We start from the raw sequence: 21,651 nt of genomic DNA on the forward strand, positions 1-21,651 counted from the left end.
AGCGGAATACTGTAAAGGTTGCTTTGACATCACCAGGACATGAAGTGTTTGCCTTTTAAAATGTTATAAGCTTATTTCTTTTATAGCCTCCATCATGCAAAATTATACAATTACTTGCATCTGAAAGTCAGCATGCAAATTCTTTATTTTCTAAATGCATACTACAGATCTTATTGTAAACAATTCATCCAATTTTTAGACTTCACAATTTTAATCGAAATGTTGCAACTGGATCTCTCTGGTGAAAATGACAGACTTCTCTTTGGTAGCATATGCAGGACTTCTCCAATCATTTGCTTTTAACCCACCCCTGAAAGCTTGCATTCATCTGCCTCCATTTTTCAGTGCAAAATCCAATCAACAATCAATTTATGGAACCAGGTTCCCCGCTTCATTATTTTTTTTCAATTATCTGTTACACTCAGACGTTGCAATATATGGGGACAAAATCGTCACTACCTCTGTTTCACTGCAACTTTAATATGGTCCTCGACCTGGGGTGTATTTCCCAAAATCATTGTTAGCTAACTAAGGTCATTAGTTCTATTGAACTCTATTGGTAATGACGGAACTTGCGACCATAGTTGTTTTTGGGAAACGCACCCCAGATCAAAACAAACTTGTGACCTGTTTTTGTGACCCACAAGTTGCGAGCCACTAGCCTAGACAGCAAAAACACAGTGACCTTCTTATGAGAATAAATTTAACACAGTTCCAGTGGTGTATCTGTCAGGTTGCACAAAGTTGTTACCTTTTAGCAACGAGAAACCAGAAGTCTTCATCTATAGACAAATAATTACAAAATAGAGTGGACAAATGTATTTGTGTCATGGAATCTACATTGCCTGAATGCAGTTATGCTGTCTCTTCTCCATAGGTGTGACACCGTATCAGAGAGCATACTACTCTGAGTTGGTTTGCCCCAGTGTTGCAGCTTCCTTCAAGCTGCTCAGCATCAGCTCTGCCTCAAAATGGATGCTCTGGATGCTCTGTTGAATCAAGAGCTCAGGTACTCTCCCAAGTGTGGCTATTGAGTGGAATATGGTGCAATAGCATTTGCTTAAACTGCCAACAGAATGTTAATTTAAACAACTTTCACTTTTGGCTGTTGTTGGAACAGAGTCTTTGCAGTAGTGTTCTTCATAACTTGAATTGCAGAATTCAATGTCCAAGTTTTCATGGGCCAATATATCTTTAGCTCTTTATGTCAACGGACAGTATGCAAGAATGTTAAGCCATGCTTCCCTGCAATACTAATCCTGCTTCTCCAGTCCCGGGCTAAATTTGGTTTTGCACTATTGAGGGATTTTAGATAACCAAGTGCTTGCATATATTATATGTAGGCTTAAAAGATTTAAAAACTTTTTGCATTTCACCTTGAACTCTGCAGCTTAAAGTTATTTTAAAACAAAACTGTGAGATACCACAGCATTTTATAACAATATAATTTGTTATTTGAGGAAAATTTGTATTCAGACCTGAATATTGTGGGCTAAGTTTTCAACCAAGATTCTGTGGTCAGAATAGACAGTTCTTTTGTTTATGCACGTTTATGTGCTGGACTTGCTTGAACTTGGGCAAATGCGTTTTTGACAAACTTACCTTTTATGCAGTGTTCAGTATTTGAGCCTTTGCATGAAATATTATTTCACATGCTTGTTATTTGAGTTTATTTTATGCTACTAGTGAGTGTCATTAGGGATATCATTGTAGTGATATCTTTGTTGCATTAGAATGGTTAAAGTGGGTCACACATCAAAATTCTATTATATACTTGAATCTTGATGGTGCCATGATTAAAAAAAATATTAAATAGGGTCATGGTAGATTAAAATATTGCCTATCTGACAGATATGAATGGCATGAGAATCCCTCCCATTACTACTACTATCATTGTAGGGTGACTCCATTATGAAGGTCACATGGAGAAAAGGAGTCTCAGAGGAACGTGTAACCTAGTTGTTGCTTGGTAGCTTCATTTAGGTTTTATGAGAACTGGAAAACAGTCTGCTTATTTGTTGTCGAAAGTGTAAATTGTTTATTATATTAAGTGACTTCAAAAATAGTAAGTGATTACAAACTAGGGCTACATTGTGTTTCATAGACTCTTTTTTTAACTATTAGTCCTTGGCTTTTGGATAAAAGAGGGGTGTTATTTTTCAAGGCAGGTTTTTAATTTTCCTTGTAATGAGATTTTAAATTGACTGGACTAATGTTCTCCTTTTTTTCTTTCCTGCTATTCTTTTATGACAACAGGGAAGATGTGAAAGATTGTTCGGTAGGTGTATAATTCAGATATTTTTCAATCTTTGTTTCAGTTAAATGTACATTAAAATACTCATTTTATTATTTTTTTATATCACTAGATCAAGGTTGAAAACCTCCCGAAGCAAGTCATATTCAAAGGCCTTGCACCTAGGGTCGTATTGACAAACCATCTCTTGCCTAAAGGAACCAAGGCGAAGGTAAACCTTGAGGAACAGGGTCGACAAAAGGTCTCCTTCAGCTTCGCACAGACAAAGAAACCACGTCAAAATGTATTTCTAGCCCCACTAAGTCCGGAGAAATCTGCATGTGAACATTCTGCACTGCAAGCTGGACCTGTACCTACTCCAGATCTAGCAGGACAGAGTGATGAAACCAAGAATGTGGATACAAATACTCCAGCAGTTGGGGAGACCCAGACAGCACCTGCCCCAGTACCCTTCCCTCTCAAATCAAAACCTGTTCTTGGAAAGATACATTTTAAGAAACAGATTCTCAGCGTTACTGTTGCTGAGGATAACTCCATTGTCAGCACCGCCTCAGCAGAGATTTCAGAGCCAGTAGTCCCATCTGAGTCAGACAAAATTAGGTCTTCAGCCAAGGTTGAAACTGAAACCTCATTGCAACAGTCTCACAAGAACTCTGTCATTGATAGTTCCTCTGAAAAAGTTCTCAAAGAGGAAAACCCTCAGGAGAAAGTAGACTCATGCCTTAAAGGTCCTGTTTCTTCCCATATTGGGAAGGGAGATAAGGATACTTCCATTATTTCTGAGCATGAGGAAAACAGAAAATCACAACCTCGATCAGATAGCACGCTTCCAGGTTCAGAATCTGATGGGGATTCAATTCGAACATCATCTAGCCAGAAGTCTAGTGACCGCAGAAATAAGATAAATTCTGAATGTCCGAGTAACGAAGCAAAAAGATCTTCTAATTCCAAAACTGAGGAATCCGAAAAATCCAGGCATGATAGGAAAGAAGATGAAAAGGGGTCAAGTCGTTCAAAATCTGAACGCGACTCCAGGCACACATTGTCAAGATCTTCTCGTTCTGACAGAGACAGAAGAAGGACCAAAAGTCGGTCACGGTCTAGATCTCGAGGCTGTCGAACTAGTTCCTATTCCAGGTCTGAAAGATCCAGGAGTGAGAGACAGTCAAGGTCAGATAGGTCACATTACCATGATTCTGAGCGGAGGTTTCATAGAAGTTCTCCTCATCGCGAAAGGAGAAGCTCACGTTCACGAACCGATGGCAGGTCTCGTGAAAGCTCTGACTCAGAAGATGACCACCGGCGGACAAGGACTCGAGGTAGTGACTCAAGTCGATCCTCCACTTACTCTAGCTCGCAAAAAGACTCAAAATCATCCACTCACTCCAGATCCCACAGGGACTCGAAACCCACAGATTGTTCTCGATCATCCGAGTCAGACAAAAGAACCCAGCATTCAAAGTCAGAGCGATCTCATTTAAAAGCTGGTGACTCTGAATCCAATAGAAAGAGCTCTCCTGACACAGAAGCAGTTCACAGGAAATCCAGTGCCCACTCAAAATCTGAGATTAATGCTAAAACCTCAAATTCTAACCCAGCTACCTCATCCCGAACATCTGAGAAAAAGGTCCATAAAAACAGCTCTGACTCCGATGAGGAGCACAGAAAAAAACGTCAGTCACAAGTATCAGACAGGTCATCTGTGTCTGGGACTTCATCTTCCAAAAAAACAGATTCAGCGGATCACAAGACTTTAAATAATGTTACTGGAACAGATAGACAATCAAAAGACAGATCAAGTAATAACACAAAGCAGTCACAGTTAGCCCCCAGCCCAGTTGCTCCTCAGAAGGAATGCAGCAAAATTGATGACAACTCTACTCCGCCTAAATCTAAATGCATTTCTCAACAGATTCATGAAGCTTCGCACAAAGTTAATTTGTTCAAAACAAATCAACAAACTGAGCAACAACCTCCAAACCAAGATCTTAGTAGTTTGGGAAAGTGCACAGATGTTCCTGAGAGTCACAAGACAACTGAAAGATTGAAGGAATCCTCTTCCACAAGTAGAAGTCTTGAAGTTAGAAGTTCCACTGATAAACCTGGAATGAAAAATGAGATTCCAATCCAAAGTAAAGCTCTGGCAGAAGGACCGACTGACTCATTTTGTGTAGGCCACACTCCCGATCAGGATTCAGTAGGATCACTGGCAGACCCTCTTTCTGTGAAAGAATTACCACCTGGAGGATGCTTGAATTTAAACACTAAATTAGATGGGCCATCGCACATCACACAGAGTGCTCAACTCTGTGAAAAAGATTCTGAGCAGCATTATGTGAATCCTGAACAACCCAGTATTGGGATTTTGAAAAAGGATTGTAGTGCTAAAAAATCCCGATGGGACATTGTTGGTCAAGCCACTTCAGAAAATGAAAGCCCTACGAAAATAGTGAATCCAGATGTGAAAAAGGTCATTTTGGTAAAAAGAATAGAGTTGAATGATGATACTACCCCTGACGAATCTTGTACACAGAAACAGGACTCTGAAGTACCATCTAAAAAATCTGTAGAAGAACAAATACGAGACACAACCTCAGCTGAATCTCATCAGAAAGTATGTTCTTGTGCATCTGACCTTGAAACCCAACATACTCATGGTGAACTTATAAAACAGCTTGTTGAAAATCCTCAATCAACAAGTGCGCTTGTTGTTAGTGATCTTCCCCTTAATTGCAGTTCTGGCAGTAAAGAGAAAATCAATGTAGACAAACCTAAGCCTGAAGCTCAAGACCCCGATTCCTTAAACCATGATGGTAAATGCCACAGTGAGGACAGTGAGAGTGAAGAATCGGACTCCGATTCAGATGATGGGCGTGTTTCCTTAAAGCGGTTGCACTCTGTGGTGGTTGTGCCAAAAAATTCAACCATTGCTCTTGAGACAAATGACTTGACTGAACCGTCTCCCGGGTCCTCTGTGTTTTCTGGACAGCAACAGACTGATACGCATGAAAGCATTAATAGGGAATTTGCTTATGGCTTTAACAATCAGTCAAAGCTCGAGGAATCATCAGCTGCACTTTTTAAGGCCAGTGCACAAGGTGCAATGCTAAATCCAGATATTAAACGTGTCTCCTACCAATCGCAGAGCAACATGGTTGACAGCACCAGCCATTTGGAGGCTACCAGTGCTCATGTGGACAAGAACTGGAGTGCCCAAGAAAGACCAAATAGTGTCCAGATAAACCAAGCATCACTTCAGGGTTTTGAAAAGACTCTGCGACCTGAATCGGATCACCATCAAAACCATGATAGACCAGATAGCTGGAATGGAAGGAAAGGAGGAAAGCAGCACTATGGGGAATCCACTGACTTCAACAGTGGGAAGGGTTATGGGTTAGCCTGGGACTTTAACCAGACAGAACAGCCCAGCAGCACATTTCAGCAACCGGACAGCAGTCATGGCGCTGAACGCCTGCCTCAGCCAGGAATTGCTCTGTTTGATAGCGGTCACAGACAAGGTCCGTGGACTCAGCCTGCCATCTCTAAAACCAACAGACCAGTAAACGCGCATGTGCCTTTTCCATATCACGATTTAGTTAACCAGATCCATCCAGACTCTTTGACCAATGATCACGATGACGACAGGGTAGTAGGGATCAAACAAGGATCTATCCTGTCTGCTGATCTTCCAGGATCATCCCCATTTGTTCAAGCCCATGAGATAAGCAGCAATTGCAGCTTCACCACAGAAATTCAGAACATCTCAGAAGCTCCTAGAGAAGACAACCAAAAGCCTCATCGAGGAAGGGGTCCACCTAAGAAGAGACGCCAAGAGTTTGAATCTGAATCGGATAATGAGGCAGAGGCTGGTCTGAGCAATAAAAGGGAGTGTTTGGATGAGGGCTCAAGGGTTGTGAAAGATGGTAAGGAATCTTTCCACCAAATTCAAGAGGTGGCGCGCCCACTGCTCAGTCGGAAAGATTTTGTGGATCCAGCTGTTTGGAGGGAAAAGGCAAAGCAGAAAAAAATGCCACCCTACTTTGACCTCATCGAAGAAAATTTATATCTGACAGAACGGTAAGTATATATTTTTCCCTTTTTATCCCTGGCAATTAAATTTATGTTCCTGGTGTTGGCAGCGCCATGCTCCACTGTTTGAATTAAATGTTTGTTTGTTCATTTAATTTGATCTTTCATAAAGCTCATAAAATCTGCTCTCTGTCCTTACAGCAAGAAAAATAAGTCTCATCGAGACATCAAGCGTATGCAGTGTGAGTGTGCTATCCTCTCAAGGGAAGAGCGTGCCCGAGGAATGATGGCTTGTGGGGAGGATTGCCTCAATCGCTTGCTAATGATTGAGTGGTAAATCATAATATTTGCTTTATAGTAGCGAGTATCTGTAGTGAGAGACTGTAATTAATATATCATGTTTATGTAGGGCTGCACGATAAATCGCAATGAAATTGCAATCGCGATTAGGCAAAAGTTGCGATTGTCATGTGCATCTTTTCAGTGTAGCACGGTTCTGTGATCAGTAGTAAATCTCCATTTGAAGGCCAGAGGGCACTCTCACGTGGAATCTTCAAATACGCCAGGAAATTCCCTGTAGCATTGCTGAATAAACAGATTTAAATGCTTTCATTGATTCAGCGTGACTAATAAACACAGGACTATGACAATATATGATTTATCTGAGTTCTTATTATAATTTTCATTATAATAAAGTATATAATAATGCAATGCTAATCGACATAGCCTTTAATCACTGTTTAGAATACTATGAAATATGTTGCGTGCGTTATTTTGTGTAAGAAGCCACATCATCTCACAGAACGATTTATTTCAAACATTTGACTGGTGTTATGAAGTGAGTTTGGAGTAAAAACATGTTATTAAATGTGGTATTTTCACGTGCTTTCAGATGGAGCAGCATTTACTACACAGAGCCGTAGTTCACTGAGAAGCTACGCAACCAGCTGTCATTATTGCGAACGATTTCTTACATTTCATAATCGTGCAATTATATTGTCTGTGAATTTAATTTTTTTTGCGTAGCTTGTCAGTGAACTACGGCTCTGTGTAGTAAATGCTGCTCCATCTGTAAGCACGTGATGGAGATTTACTACTGATTACAGAACCGACTTTACTGACAAGATGCACATAACAATCGAATTCTATTAATCGTGCAGTCCTATGTTTATGTTACTTGCTGATTTTATACTACTGGCAGATTGCGGTAATTGGCAATTTTTTCTCTTTTTCCTTTTCTTTCAAGCTCTTCTCGGTGTTTAAATGGGGCATACTGCTCCAACAGGCGCTTTCAAATGAAGCAGCATGCAGACTTTGAGGTAATTTTGACTGAGAGCAAAGGCTGGGGCTTACGAGCAGCCAAAGACCTACAGCCGTAAGTACTATTTGCTTCAGCTAACAAGTGCTGATTAGATATGTTATGTCTTTTATGTTAAGGTACCGCTTTTTTTGCAGGAATACCTTTGTTTTAGAGTACTGTGGAGAAGTTTTGGATCATCGGGAATTTAAGGCACGGGTGAAGGAGTATGCACGAAACAAGAACATTCACTATTATTTCATGGCTTTGAAAAATAATGAGGTGAGTCTGTGGAATTAGTGCAAAAATAAGAATTTGAAGTGTTTCTGACTTTCATAAATTGAGTTAGATTTAAAAAAAAAAAAACACGCATGATCCTATGTCTCTATTTTGTCTGCAGATTATTGATGCGACTTTGAAAGGAAACTGTTCCCGTTTCATGAATCACAGTTGTGAACCCAACTGTGAAACTCAGAAAGTAAGTGCATTCGATTTTCATTGTTGTCTCAGATTTTTGTACCCCCACATAAATCCTTCTCCTCCTCATTATCATAAGAGCTAGATCTGGATTGTTGTACAGTATATTTGCATAGTTCTTCCAGTTCCAGTATGTTTTTCAGAAAGGATGAGAAGCAGGATGTCAATAGAACATGTAAATGTGATTGTTAGTGTGATACTATCAAGGAGAGTGGGTCAAAATGGCAAACTCTTCTGTCTAGCAGCCAAACAGTCAACTACTTATGCAGTAAAAGCTTATTTAGCCACATCTCTATGCATTTGTTGCCTGTGTAGGAATAGGTGCTTCTGGAACTCCGAGCATTTGATTTCCATGTAAAATCTTTGTTTTGCATTTCTAATCCATCACACCCTTTGCAGTGGACTGTAAATGGCCAGCTCCGAGTTGGCTTCTTCACCACCAAAGCTGTGACGGCTGGGTCAGAGCTCACTTTTGATTATCAGTTCCAAAGATATGGGTAAAAGATCCAGTCATTTCCTTTCATGTATAGTTTTGTTTTTCTTAAAGTGATACTCAACGTACATGTTGGTAATAATATCATATCTTGCTTCTTTTGTCCACCAGTAAAGAGGCCCAGAAGTGTTTTTGTGGAGCTCCTAGCTGTCGAGGTTTAATTGGTGGAGAGACTCGAGTTAGTGTCCGAGCAGCAGGTGGGAAGAAACAGAAGGACCGCTCACGGAAGAAAGACACTGACAGTGCACTTACCACGGTGAGCAAGAGGACGCAATTATTGTGTTGCATCCAGCTATTGGAAATGACAAGAGAAAGGCAGAATAAACCCATGCACTGACGGGAAGTGTTTTACATGTCAAGTCCATGACTCTGATATCATGTTTCAGTGATTAAATTTAGCCAACATTTGCGCTCGAACAGTTGTGTGTTAACACTAGACACAAATAACACATGGCCTGCCAGATTTTCAAACTGTTGTAGTAAAGTGTTATCTTAAACCAGCAGTACCAAAGCAATGATCTTGTGGCTGAATTGGGTCAGCTTTGTTCTTGCTTGCATGTTAATTGCTCTGAGACTTTCAGAGCTTGTTCCAGTCTACAAATAACACGGCTAATACATTCTGCATGCATTCAAGCTAATTGCATTTTGAGGTTTTTATGGCTTTTTTGAACTAGCACTCTTCATCTCTGCCACAGACCTGCACTAAGAAAGCAAACAAAAGTTTAAAAAAATTAAGTGACTTGAAATTGGAAGTGAGCTTTTGCCATGGTCACAGTTTGAGCAAGATCAAAGAAAGATTTCTCCTGTGTTGCTGCTGCTGTCTAACTGGTTGAAATTGTTCTGCAGTTGGATGAAGAGCTGGAGGCTCTGCAGGAGAATGGAGAAGGCTTGTGCGGAGAGAAAGATGTGATCTCACTCTGCAGGCTCATGGTGCGAGTGGAGACAATGGAGCAGCGACTCACCTGCCTTAAACTCATTCAGGTATACATATGTGTTTGATTTAGTGCACAGCATAGTTTTGCGTTAGTCATTTAGACAACTGGTCTTACTGAGTTTTTTTGCATGTCTTTGCAGAATACCCAGAATCCCTTGTGCCTGAAGCAGTTTTTGGATCACCACGGCCTCTCGCTGCTGTGGATATTTATGGTTGAACTTTCTGAGGCTAAGAGCAACTCTTTAAACAACATTAAACTACAGCTGGAGGTAAGAGTTCAAAACACACATTTTGGGGGACTTTAAGAGCAGATCCCCAAACAAATTAGTGGGCTGCTAGCTATTTCTGCCATTTTCCTCAAGCAAAATCCAGAAATTCATAGTGGTCTGATATTTTAGTTAATGTAGCTTAATTATGGTAAGGCTGTATCTAGTTTTGAGCTACAATTTAGGGTGCTGTCTCCTAAAGCTAAATTTTTTTGTTTTGGTTTGGTTTTTTGGCAAAACTCATAGATAATGAAGGCTCTGGCAGTGCTTCCCATCTCAACGAAGAACATGCTGGAGGAGAGCCGAGTGCTGCAGTTTATCCAGCGCTGGGCTCAAAGCCGGCCACTCAGCCAACCAGCAGAACAGGACGGCTACTCCAGTGAGAGCACATCACGTGCCCAAACGCCCCTCAACACCCCTGATGGCCCACCAGCCAAGCTGGCTACTGAGCTGGATGGGGACACTCCCAAGCGAGCAGTCTACCGTAGGTTGAAGATCATCAGTGAAAACAGCCTGGACAGTGCCATGTCCGATGTTAGTAAAGCTTCAGATGGGAAAGAAGAGGAGGATGAGGAAGAGGAAGAAATGGAGGATGAGCCTTCACAGTTGGAAGCCACAATTGAAAGGGAGGTAAAAGTAGAAAACAGTGAAGCGCCTTCTGAGAGTCAAGCTGAGCTTGAGCCCGAATTGAAACAGGAGCCCCCTGAAACCGAAGAAGTCACACATTCAATGCCAGAGGCCACTGGCAGTGAGGGAGAGACACTTGAAACACAAGAACCTGAAGAAAAACCCATCATTAAGCCTGAAGAACAACTGGAGGATGAGAAGATTGTGGAGGAGACCAAGAGCGACGAGCCATCAGAGTCCCAGACGGAGTCAGTAACAGTTGAAGATGCCCCTTCAGTCATGGACACCACATCTGCAGCAGACATTAGTAATGATGTAGTTGCTGAAGTGGAAACTCCCACGACTGAAACACAGGTGGAAAATGCATCTTCTGAACAATGCAGCTCCGAAGGGAATGATAGTTGCACCACTGCAGAAATCACACCCACGCAACCGTCGGAAACTATAATGGAGAGCGTATCCTCTGAATCTACAGCTGTTGCCATAGAGAGCACACCCACAGAATCTCCAACTGCATCCGTGGAAACCACTCCACCTGAATCTACTGCTGTTTCTACTGAAAACGCATCATCAGAAGCTGCCGTAGCTGCCGGTTCTGCGGATGCGTCGGCCCTGGCTATTGTGGCTGTTCCAGCAGAGGGCGCTGCAGTGGGGACGCCCTCTCAAGATGAGGAGGAAGGTGTTTCTGATGTCGAGAGCGAGCGCAGTCAGGAGCCACAAGTTCGGGCTTCTGATATCAGTGACATGGCCGCCCGGCTGCTGGACAGTTGGAAAGACTTAAAGGCAAGACTAAGATTTGTTGAAAGTAGGGATGCACCAATACCTTTTTTAGAGGCCAAGTACTGATACTCCCAGATACCTGTGTTTTTAGTATTGCTCTAATTTGCAAGAACAGTACAGTGGGACTGATCATTTGTGACCATGGACCACAAAACCAGTCATAAGAGTCATGTTTTTGAAATCGAGATTTACACATAATCTGAAAGCTGAATAAATAAGCTTTCCATTGTTGTATGGTTTGTTAGGATATGACTATTTGACTGAGATACAACTATTTGAGGGTGCAAAAAAATCTAAATACTGAGAAAATCACCTTTAAAGTTGTCTAAATGAAGTTCTTAGCAATGCATATTACTAATCAAATATTAAGTTTTGGTATATTTACGGTAGGAAATTTACAAAATATCTTCATGGAACATGATCTTTACTTAATATCCTAATGATTTTTGACATCGATAATTTTGACCCATACAATGTATTGTTGGCTATTGCTACAAATTACTGCAACTTAAGACTGGTTTTGTGTTCCAGGGTCACATTTGAGATGGCGTGTTTAATCCAGAGTCGATACTAAGCCCAAAAAATATACTTCGTTTTTGTGTATGTTAGGGTATGCGTACATCTTTCAGATCATAATTTCAGAATAGAAATACCTCATACGCTGAAACTTTCTAATGCATATGTCGACCACCTGTTTTCACACAATTTATCAAATGGAGTATACTTGAAAGTCTATGCTAAGCATACGCATAAAAACCAGAGTATACTTTAGGCTTAACTAGATCTGTTTATCAGTTCTTAAAAATAATTGTGCACTTGACTGTGTACTTGATCATGTCGGATCACAAATAAACAAAGTGGGGTTTTTTTCTCTCTCAGGAAGTTTACAGGATACCAAAGAAGAGCCAGGTTGAAAAAGAGTCAAGTGGTATGTCAAGAATGCATCATACTTCGACCTAGTTTAATTTGAACTGCTTCATACATTTTTTGTAATAACCTCTAATCCATCCTTTGTTTTCCTCGAATAGATCGCAGTCGTGATCGAGAAGCCCTGATGACCCCTCGCACACCTTCGAGCAGTCGAGAGCGAGAGCGAGAAAGAGAGAAGGAGCGTGATCGGGATCGAGACCGAGACCGAGACCGAGACCGGGACAGAGACTGGGAGCGTGAACGGGACTGGGACCGTGAGCGGGACCGGGAGAGGGATGGAGAGAGGTCGTCTCTTCGCAGTGCAGATAGAAAAAGACGACGAGGCTCTACCTCCCCTCTACCTCCTTCAGCCTATGAGAGGGGCCGCAGAAATGATGACCGGTAATTTAAGATGCAATATTTTTTTTTTTTTGCCTTCATTGTAGGGGTGGGCGATATGGCAAAAATATAATATCACGATATTTTTAAGAAAAATCACGATTCACGATTTTATCACGATTCTTTGTCATGTTGGTTTTACTATTTTGCAAGTTGTCTGAGCATTACAGCCAAACTAATTTCCCTATTATAAAGACAAAACCTTTCGAGGTAACAAAAATATTAAAAAAGAATGGCGGATATTTAGGCCAAAGTGGGCGAAGATAAAAATCTTTGTCATTATTTTATCTTTGTTATTAAAAAATGAGAACAAAGATACACATTACAAATACACATACTATACAAATAAAACAGTGTTTTATTTTCAGGTACAATAGGTGTATTTAGCAGGAGCATTCGAGAAATTGAATCAACAAATATAAAAATAAAACACTATATAGATTGATTAATATTAAATCAACTGCATTAACGTTTTTCAGTCAAGAGTAATGAGTGATTTTTCTCTGTGTTTTGGTGTTTTATTAACATTGAAGGAATAATTAACCCCAAAATAAAAAGTTTTATATTTATACCATCATTTACTCACTCAAAAGTTTCTTTAAACCTGAATGAGTTTCTTCTGCTGAACATAAATGCTATTTTGAGGAACATGGAAAACCAAACAGTTGCTGGTCCCCAGTGACTTATTCCATAGTATTTTTTTTTTCCTTCTATCAAAAGTCAATGTGGACCAGATACTATTTGGTTACCCACATTCTTCAAAATATCTTCTTTTGTGTTCAGCACAAGAAAAAAATTAATACAGGTTTGGGACAACATGCGAGTTAGTAAATAATGACAGAAATAAAATTTTAAGGTGAACTATCCCTTTAATGACAGTCGGCAGCATGTTTAGTACTGCCCCTTTAAGACATGCACGCATCTAATATAAAGAGGCACCCATCCGTTTTCTCTCAGCTGTTTACTTACTCATTTTAGACATAAGCAACTGAGTCTATACATAAACCTTGTGTGTTTTGACAGTATTAGTGCACAAGATAACTTAGTTCAGTAATCAGGCGCTTTTTGACAGGCTTCAGCACGCGCGCTTCGGGTGTACGGGCTCAGAAAAAGCGCACTTCAGACCAACGCGTGAATAAAACATTTAACCTGCAAGGCTTTAAAGCAGATCCGAATAATGTACAGTATATTGAGACGGAGGAATAAGAACTGCAGCTGATAGAATGTGCGCTGTAGCACGATACTACGATATTTCTTCAAAAGCAGATCGTGGAGACATTTTTATCGTCCACGATCAAAAATCGTCATATCGCACACCCCTAGTTCATTGTGATAGGACAATGTAGAGACGACTGGACGTGAAGTGGGAGAGAGAGAGGGGGCGGGATCGGGAAAGGTCTTCTAGCCAGGATTTGAACTCGGGCTGCCCGTAGCACAACAATTTGAATACATACAATTCTGTAATTATTTAATCACTCATGTTGTTCTAAAATCATATGAGCTCAAAACTAGAGAAAGTGTTTGGAACAGCATGAACCAGTTTTCATTCATGGGCGACCTGTGCTTGCAAAATGAGTCACAATGATCAAATTTTCAATATGGAGTTATTTTTATTTTCTCTATTAAAAGACCTTCAAAATGAGATATGATTTCTTCACCCATTTGAAATCAGAAAAGTCACTTCTGACAAAAATCAAGTTGAAGTTTTATGAAGGTTCCTAAACAAAATCACCAAACAACATTACATTGTTTCCTCCCCTTCCTTTCTTAATATCAATTACTATATTAATAATCACAATATAGCCATTTTTTGATTTTATCTTTATTAAAAAAAAGAACAGATGCAAAAAAAAGCTGTAGAACAAATATAAGAGAAACAAATAGGCCTAGTGCACTACTTTTTTACACTACTTTTCTAAACAAAAGCATTCAAATAAGAAAAACAAATATACAAATGTAAAAATCAATAAATTGATTATTAAAACTACGAAAGCAATCAAGACCAGTGATCTTTTCTTTTATTGTTTAACATTGAGACATACGGGCTGTATAGTAAGTCCCGGGGCCTGTTTCATAAAACAAGTTTACCAAATAAGCCAGGTTTATTTCAGTTAGTCTGACTAATTGTCAGTTGATTTGGTTCAAAATAAGTCAGACTAAGTGAAATAAGCCTGGCTTGTTTGATAAACCGGTTTTATGTACTGCAGGGGTCTAATATAATGTTACACATCCGATGTTTTTCCACAAACGTTTACTCAAGACATAACAGATAATGTTTACGTGTATAGCCTACTTAAATATTGTAATTCTGTGTATACAATATATATTTATGGGGATCGCTCTCTAGCGGAAGCGGTCTTTATGTGCGTGATTCGTATGTCAGTCAGTGGCAGCGCAAATAAAGATCATTTTAGATGTTTAATTACTATTTGGAGCATTGGGATTGGTAGATGAGGACTTAATGAACTCATTTTTGTGAGAACCTGAAATTTGACCAAAATCGACATCTCTCACTTTTTTTGTGTGTGTACCTCAAAATTAGCCTGTGCCCATTCCAACTCATTTTGCCAGCACGGGTCACATAGATTTCCATGTTCAAAGTGTGGTTACTGACACCCAGATCTTCCTGCATTATTTTCTGTAGTTATGAGCAGTCCAGCAGCAAGAAGAAACTCCACACCAAAGAGTCTCGTAACAAGCTGTCTACTGAGGAACGACGAAAGCTCTTTGAGCAGGAAGTGGCTCAGCGGGAGGCACAGAAACAACAGCAGCAACAGCAACAACAACAGCAGCAGCAGCAATTACAGACTCTTGCATTTAACCCACTGGCCTACGCCTCCAGTCCAAACTACATGGCCTATCCACCTGGATACCCTATCCAGACCTACGTGGATCCCACCAATCCCAATGCAGGAAAAGTGCTTTTGCCCACACCTGCTGTAGAGCCTCTTTGTGTGACCCCAGCTCCTGGTACATTCGAACAAACACCTACTCAGCCTATCATATCAGATCTCAGTCTAGCTTCACCTTCTTCCACCACCACGCAGGCCGGACCTGCCTCCAGCTTGGCACATATCCCTGCCTCTCTGGAGCTTTCCTCCGGCACACAGACTCAGCAGTTTGTCCAGCCTGCTGTGCCAGCACAGGACCCAAACGTGGCCGTCCTGTCGGTGCCTGCGCAAACAGCCAGTCCACAGGTCCAGGGTCAGCAGGGTTACACCACACTCTGGGACCCCAACACACAGCAAGCGGTCACAGTGCAGACACAGCCAACCCAGCAGTATTCCACCACGGCACAGCCTCAGACTGCCATCTACTATCAGGGCCAGCCCTGCCAGACCATCTATAGCATTCCTGCAGGCTACCCACAAACCAACACTCCTGTCATACAGGTTGGACACCAATACTTTCCTTTCACTCCTCATTCTCACATAGTGGTCAACTGATAAAAGTTTTTGAGTGCAGATATGTAATTTGAGAGCAGATATATGAGAGCAGAGTGGTATATGTAAATCCAAAATATGATGCAATGCAGTTTCATAAAATAGAATGTTAATCAAACACTTTCTACCACAGTGCAATCTGGAATCACAGTGTGTTTCCACCAAAGAAAAGGCAGTTGGAAAAACTAGTTCTGCAAAAGGCCATCTGTTTTCTAAATCCATGCTGTTGATCTTACTGTGAAAAATTCATCCCCCCCCCAAAAAAAATAACCCAATCTTCTGGTGAAATAACATTTCTCTCTGGTGCCTTTTTGCCTGGACTTCTCCAATCATTTAGTCATTCTTGCCCCTTTCTTACAATAGACTCTTATTCAGCCTTAATTTCCAAGTGCAATGCCCACATCTCAAAATTCAATCAACAACTGATGGATATAACTAAGTTCCCATCCTACATACCTTTTTTTTTTTTTTTTTTTTTTTATATAAATAGTCCACTTTACTCACATATGCATCTGAAAACGGAAGAAAAGATCTGTTGGTGCATCTGCTTCATTGTGACCTTAAATATGCTGGTTTAGAACCACAAACCAAGCAGGATAATATCCTAAAAGTTCTCAAAACATTGGCTTCACTGAAAAAAAAAAAAAAAAGTAACACTTTTTAACATGACAAACAGAATGGATAACAACATAAAGAGTGGGTTACTACTTAATGATATAAGTGAACATTTTTTATGATGTGTGCTGGTGACCATGTGAAGTTAATGGAATTAGTTCTAGAAGAGTTAGAACAGTGGAATCAATAAATAAATTTAGGAGTAACTTATGTAAGGGATAATCAACGGCTAGCTGTGCATTAAACGATTTGATTGCACGACGTGGAGGCGAAGAACTGCCCGACGCGCAGCGGAGGGTGGTTGCCTCTGCGAAGTGCATTCAAATCGTTTAATGCACAGCTAGCCGTTGATTACCCCGTTTATGCCATGGTCATTTGCCAGCATTCACATATTAAAGATGTTAATAATATGTGCGCTGCAATATTTGACCGGAACGATAAAAATGACGGTTATTTTCATCTGTATTACTATTTAACTGTAACTGTATGTTACTATGGTTACCAATGTTTATAGAAAGCGCATTAATATAGAACGTGATTAAACTGACCTGGAACTACCTGTGCAGTTCAACAAATTTAATCAACACCTGCCAGCCAATCAGAATCGAGTATTCAGACAAACCATGGCATAATAAAACAAAACTGGGAAAAAAAAATGTATGACGAAACTGATATTGATAATGCATATGAAACATTCCTGATAATTTTAAAATCTTTATATGATAAAGTGGATAAAAGCATAAAAAGTGTTGATAAAAATATTTTTTCCTCCCATCCCGAATTTTGAGTGTCCCTTAAAGGGCTCCGTACAAATGGGACTAGTGCTGTGAGATATGAATGTAATAGCTGTCATACACTAGTGTAACTGGCTCTCAAGCAGCATCTTCACCCAATGATCGCTCAGTGCATAACCTCTTCATGTATTCAGTGTGGTGTGTTTGTTTTTTTAGTTTTTGTTTATTTGAGTGAACACTTCAATGTCTGCTTAGCATTACGCTTGTATTTGTGTGCAGACATACACTGAGCCAGCTGCCAGTTACCTGCATGGGCAGCAGGTGTACACGGGTCATCAGCAGGGTGTGGTTGTGCAGCAGGGAGGCACGGTCACCACCATTGTCACATCTCAGACAGTTCAGCAGGTATGTAACTCGGGCCTTTCACCAGATGAGGGTGCTGTTACTCTCTCTCTCCATCTTTTTTTAAGCATTCCTTCTGCTTGGTAATTGTTCATAAAGAAATGCTGGGACTTTGAATTTTTAAGCAGTTTTATTGTTGAATAGTGTATACATACACATAATCAATTAGTTAAATTTAATTAAATTAAAAAAAATAATAATTTGTTAAATGTATACTAAAAGGTTTCCCTCCATGTTTTATTACCAAAAACAAAATAAGCTGACTTTAACAAGCTGTGCATTTCTAATGAAGAATGAATGAATGAATCAATCAAGCAATCAATCAATGAAAAGATTTAAAAATTAGGTCTGTTTGCACAAACACACGATAACTATAACAATAAAGATATTGTTTTAAAAATCATTCTAAATGTAAAAGAATAGCAGAGTCCACACCACATCCATAATGACAATGACACGATAGCTTTGGAATCACTATCAGGTGATTTGATTTATTTTTTCCAGCTTATGACTGATAAAAACATTAAAGGGATAGTTCACCCAAATATGAAACTTTGATGTTTATCTGCTTACCCCAAGGGCATCCAAGATGTAGGTGACTTTGTTTATTCAGTAGAACACAAATGAAGATTTTTAATTCAAACCATTGCAGTCTGTCAGTCATATAATGGCAGTCAATGGGACTCACGGCTTTGGGAGAGAAAAAAAACATACACAGACAAAACCAAATTAAACCCTGCGACTTGTGACGATACATTGAGGTTTAAAGACATGAAATGATCGGTCTGTGCAAGAAACTGAACAGTATTTATATTGTTTTTTTTACCTCTGATCCACCGCACTGTCCAACAGCCGGCACGTGGCGTGTTGTCTTCTTCTTGCTTTATGGCGGATCTGTTGTGAACGCGCTCAGGACAGTTGGACAGTGCGGTGGATCAGAGGTAAAAAACGATATAAATACTGTTCAGTTTCTTGCACAGACCGATCATTTCATGTCTTTAAACCTCAATGTATCGTCACGAGTCGCAGGGTTTAATTTAGTTTTGTCTGTATGTTTTTTTTTTTTTTCTCTCAAAGCCGTGAGTCCCATTGACTGCCATTATATGACTGACAGACTGCAACGGTTTGAGTTAATCTTCGTTTGTGTTCTACTGAAGAAACAAAGTCACCTACATCTTGGATGCCCTGGGGGTAAGCAGATAAACATCAAATTTTCATTTTTGGGTGAACTATCCCTTTAATAGCCAATCAGAATTCATTCTTCTTTAAAGAGTGCAGGTATTTAAAGTGGCAGATGACATAACTGCACACACAACCGCACTTATTGTGCATTGGTGTGATTGGGCCTTTGCTCGAGCACAAACCTAGTAGAAAGACAGGAACAAAATTTAATTAGGTTGTAAACTGTTTCAGGTTTGATGCACTTTCAGTGTGATGCACATAAATCTGATGCAGCAACTATGTTATTAATTGGTATAGTTAATATGGTCACATGTACGGTGGCCGAGAGAGCTCAACGTGCTGCAAATAGAAAAAAACACCTGCAAATTAAGAAAACAACTTCATCAATTTGACAACACACGCGCTGCAAATGCTCACAACACAACCAAATAAAGAAACACACTGCAAATGCTCACAACACAACCAAACAGAAACACGCTTCAAATAAAATTCTTTATTTGTTTGCATTGAGAGCATTTGCACCACCTGCTGTCAAACTGATGAAGATGTTTTCTTGATTTGCTGGTGCTTTTTCTATTTGCATGTGTTTTCTGAAGTTGCAGACGTTGGTTTGTAAAGGAACTGCAGGGGGGTTGTGAGTTTAATGAAAAGATGACAATTAAATCATAAATTAAAATGAAAATAAATCATTTTAAAACAAACTCCCTTTTGAGGAAAGTCGGCCATATTTGCAATGCCTCCAGGATGCTCGTACCTATCTTAATGAATGGGGGAATCCTGAAATCTCAAAAACTGCTTGCTGAACTCACAATTAAATTCCATATGTCACATCAGCAACAAAAATCAGAAATTAGTTGCCCCATGAATGTTGTTTCTTATGCTCAAATAGTGTTTAAAAAGCTTATTTTTCAGGCTATACCAGCCAATGTGCATGCGGAGTCATAACATGCTTATTACTGCGCATGTGCATTGACTGGACTAGTCAGGGCTGCGTTCAGCCCCGACAAAACATTGCAAAACATTTTTTCAATGGAAACTGTGGTGCGTTGAACACCCTGTTCTGATGATGCAAGAGTTGCAATTATGGCAGCTGAGAAGGCCATTCTTTGTGTTCTTTTTGAAGAATTTTTGGAGCCTGATGAAATCTGTATAAATACATGTTTAATACTGCAAAATATGCTCAATGTTACAGTCACTGCCCTTGCCATCCATTCGTATGTAAAGCACTTAATTACCATTGTGTATGAAATTTGGTATATAAATAAACTTGCCTTGCAATGAAGCTAAAAATATAAACAACTACATCATCATGTTGATATGTTATATTGTTACTATCAAACTCTTATGACAAACATGTCTTCTAATATCTTAAATTGTTGCGTATACCGAGCTGCAGCGGACACATTTGTAAACGACTTGGACTCATTGTGCGAGCTTCCTCTTTAATACGGCGTGGTTTATATACATGATGTTGCTGATGAGAAAACATCTCAAACCCCGTTGCACACCATTTCCAGGAAACATTTTGTTCAACCCGGAAACCATAGCAAAACGTTACGCACCGCTTTGAGCTTGAACGTTCCCCCCGGTTTCTATGGGAAATATGGCTCTTTCATTTAGAAGGTGGAACTATTCCTCCATATTACAGTTTCTCCCATTCATAAATATAGGAGTGAACCATCTTTGTATTTCTATAGACTTTGTTTTAAATAAAACACTTACTAAAAATGATGAAATATTTTTATTAACCTGCATGCCATGTGATCATTAATCAACATCAAAGAAACTGTGAACATGCAAATGTGATACTTAATTATTGAAATTTATCTTAAAATCTGAGGGGTACTTATATATGCAAATATATTTGGTGAATAAGGTTTAGAAGAAAAAAAAAAAGTTTTGTAATGCCTGCATTACATGTAACTAAGAAATAATGTGAATATGTGAATTTAAATTAGTTATAATTAATAATACATGGTTAAAAAACCTACAGAGCAATAATTCAAAAATGAATTTGTTCATCAGTAGTTGATGCAATGTTGAAACCTTCTTAAAACTGAAATGATTTTTGTGAATCCAGTGGTCAAATGCAGTTGCCACCTGACTGACTGATCTTTGTGTGAATGTCCAAAAAACTGGACTATATATACACATATAATATGTATATAATCGGTAGGCTATTTTAGAAAGGAAAATTTAAAAGATGAAAAAGAGAAATTATGGAGAATCAATGAATTATGAATAATTTATTGCTATTGTGTGAATAATATGTAATCTTGTAATCCATAAAACAGTAACTGTAGTCTGATTACGAGTGTTTTAAAATGTAACTTACTCTAATTACAAGTACTTAATTTTTGGAATCTGATTACGTAATCCAGATTACATGTAATCAGTTACTACCCAGCTCTGCCTATACTGTAGTATAAAGTTCTTGCTAGACTGCTTGTAATTAGTATTTTATAGACAACAGGGTTCCAGTAACCCTAAACATGCTGACTTACCTCTCCTGAACTGTGATTCACCACAGGAAATGATCGTACCCAACAGCATCATTGATCTGCCGCCCCCTTCCCCTCCCAAACCTAAAACCATTATCCTGCCTCCCAGTTGGAAAGTGGCGCGAGACCCAGAGGGCAGAATCTATTACTACCACATCATCACCAGGTATGAATGGTCCTTATTAAACAAGCAATCTGTATATCATTAAAACAGAAGGGGGGGCCAGAATTAAACCTTATTTTAATAAATTAAGCTTGATGACATCAGCATGGATTGATCTGATGAAGACATTGCCGCCAGACCACGTC

At 39.6% G+C, this 21,651-nt stretch overlaps 1 protein-coding gene across 1 annotated transcript in view; it reads left to right on the forward strand.

Moving 5' to 3' along the window:
• setd2 (SET domain containing 2, histone lysine methyltransferase) overlaps positions 1-21,651 on the forward strand; it is a 33,209-nt gene that overhangs the window by 3,998 nt on the left and 7,560 nt on the right. Inside the window, exons 2-18 of the mRNA XM_058746203.1 lie at positions 878-1,009; positions 2,257-2,278; positions 2,367-6,331; positions 6,485-6,616; positions 7,530-7,658; positions 7,739-7,862; positions 7,981-8,058; positions 8,457-8,554; positions 8,662-8,806; positions 9,397-9,531; positions 9,625-9,753; positions 9,997-11,160; positions 12,037-12,085; positions 12,186-12,468; positions 15,110-15,857; positions 17,537-17,662; positions 21,372-21,508. Of these exons, the coding sequence (XP_058602186.1) occupies positions 972-1,009; positions 2,257-2,278; positions 2,367-6,331; positions 6,485-6,616; positions 7,530-7,658; positions 7,739-7,862; positions 7,981-8,058; positions 8,457-8,554; positions 8,662-8,806; positions 9,397-9,531; positions 9,625-9,753; positions 9,997-11,160; positions 12,037-12,085; positions 12,186-12,468; positions 15,110-15,857; positions 17,537-17,662; positions 21,372-21,508 (7,502 nt within the window). The 5' untranslated portion in view covers positions 878-971. The remainder of the gene's footprint in view (positions 1-877; positions 1,010-2,256; positions 2,279-2,366; positions 6,332-6,484; positions 6,617-7,529; positions 7,659-7,738; positions 7,863-7,980; positions 8,059-8,456; positions 8,555-8,661; positions 8,807-9,396; positions 9,532-9,624; positions 9,754-9,996; positions 11,161-12,036; positions 12,086-12,185; positions 12,469-15,109; positions 15,858-17,536; positions 17,663-21,371; positions 21,509-21,651) is intronic.

The sequence above is a fragment of the Onychostoma macrolepis genome, chromosome 16, assembly GCF_012432095.1.
Source record: "Onychostoma macrolepis isolate SWU-2019 chromosome 16, ASM1243209v1, whole genome shotgun sequence".
Lineage (NCBI taxonomy): Eukaryota > Metazoa > Chordata > Actinopteri > Cypriniformes > Cyprinidae > Onychostoma > Onychostoma macrolepis.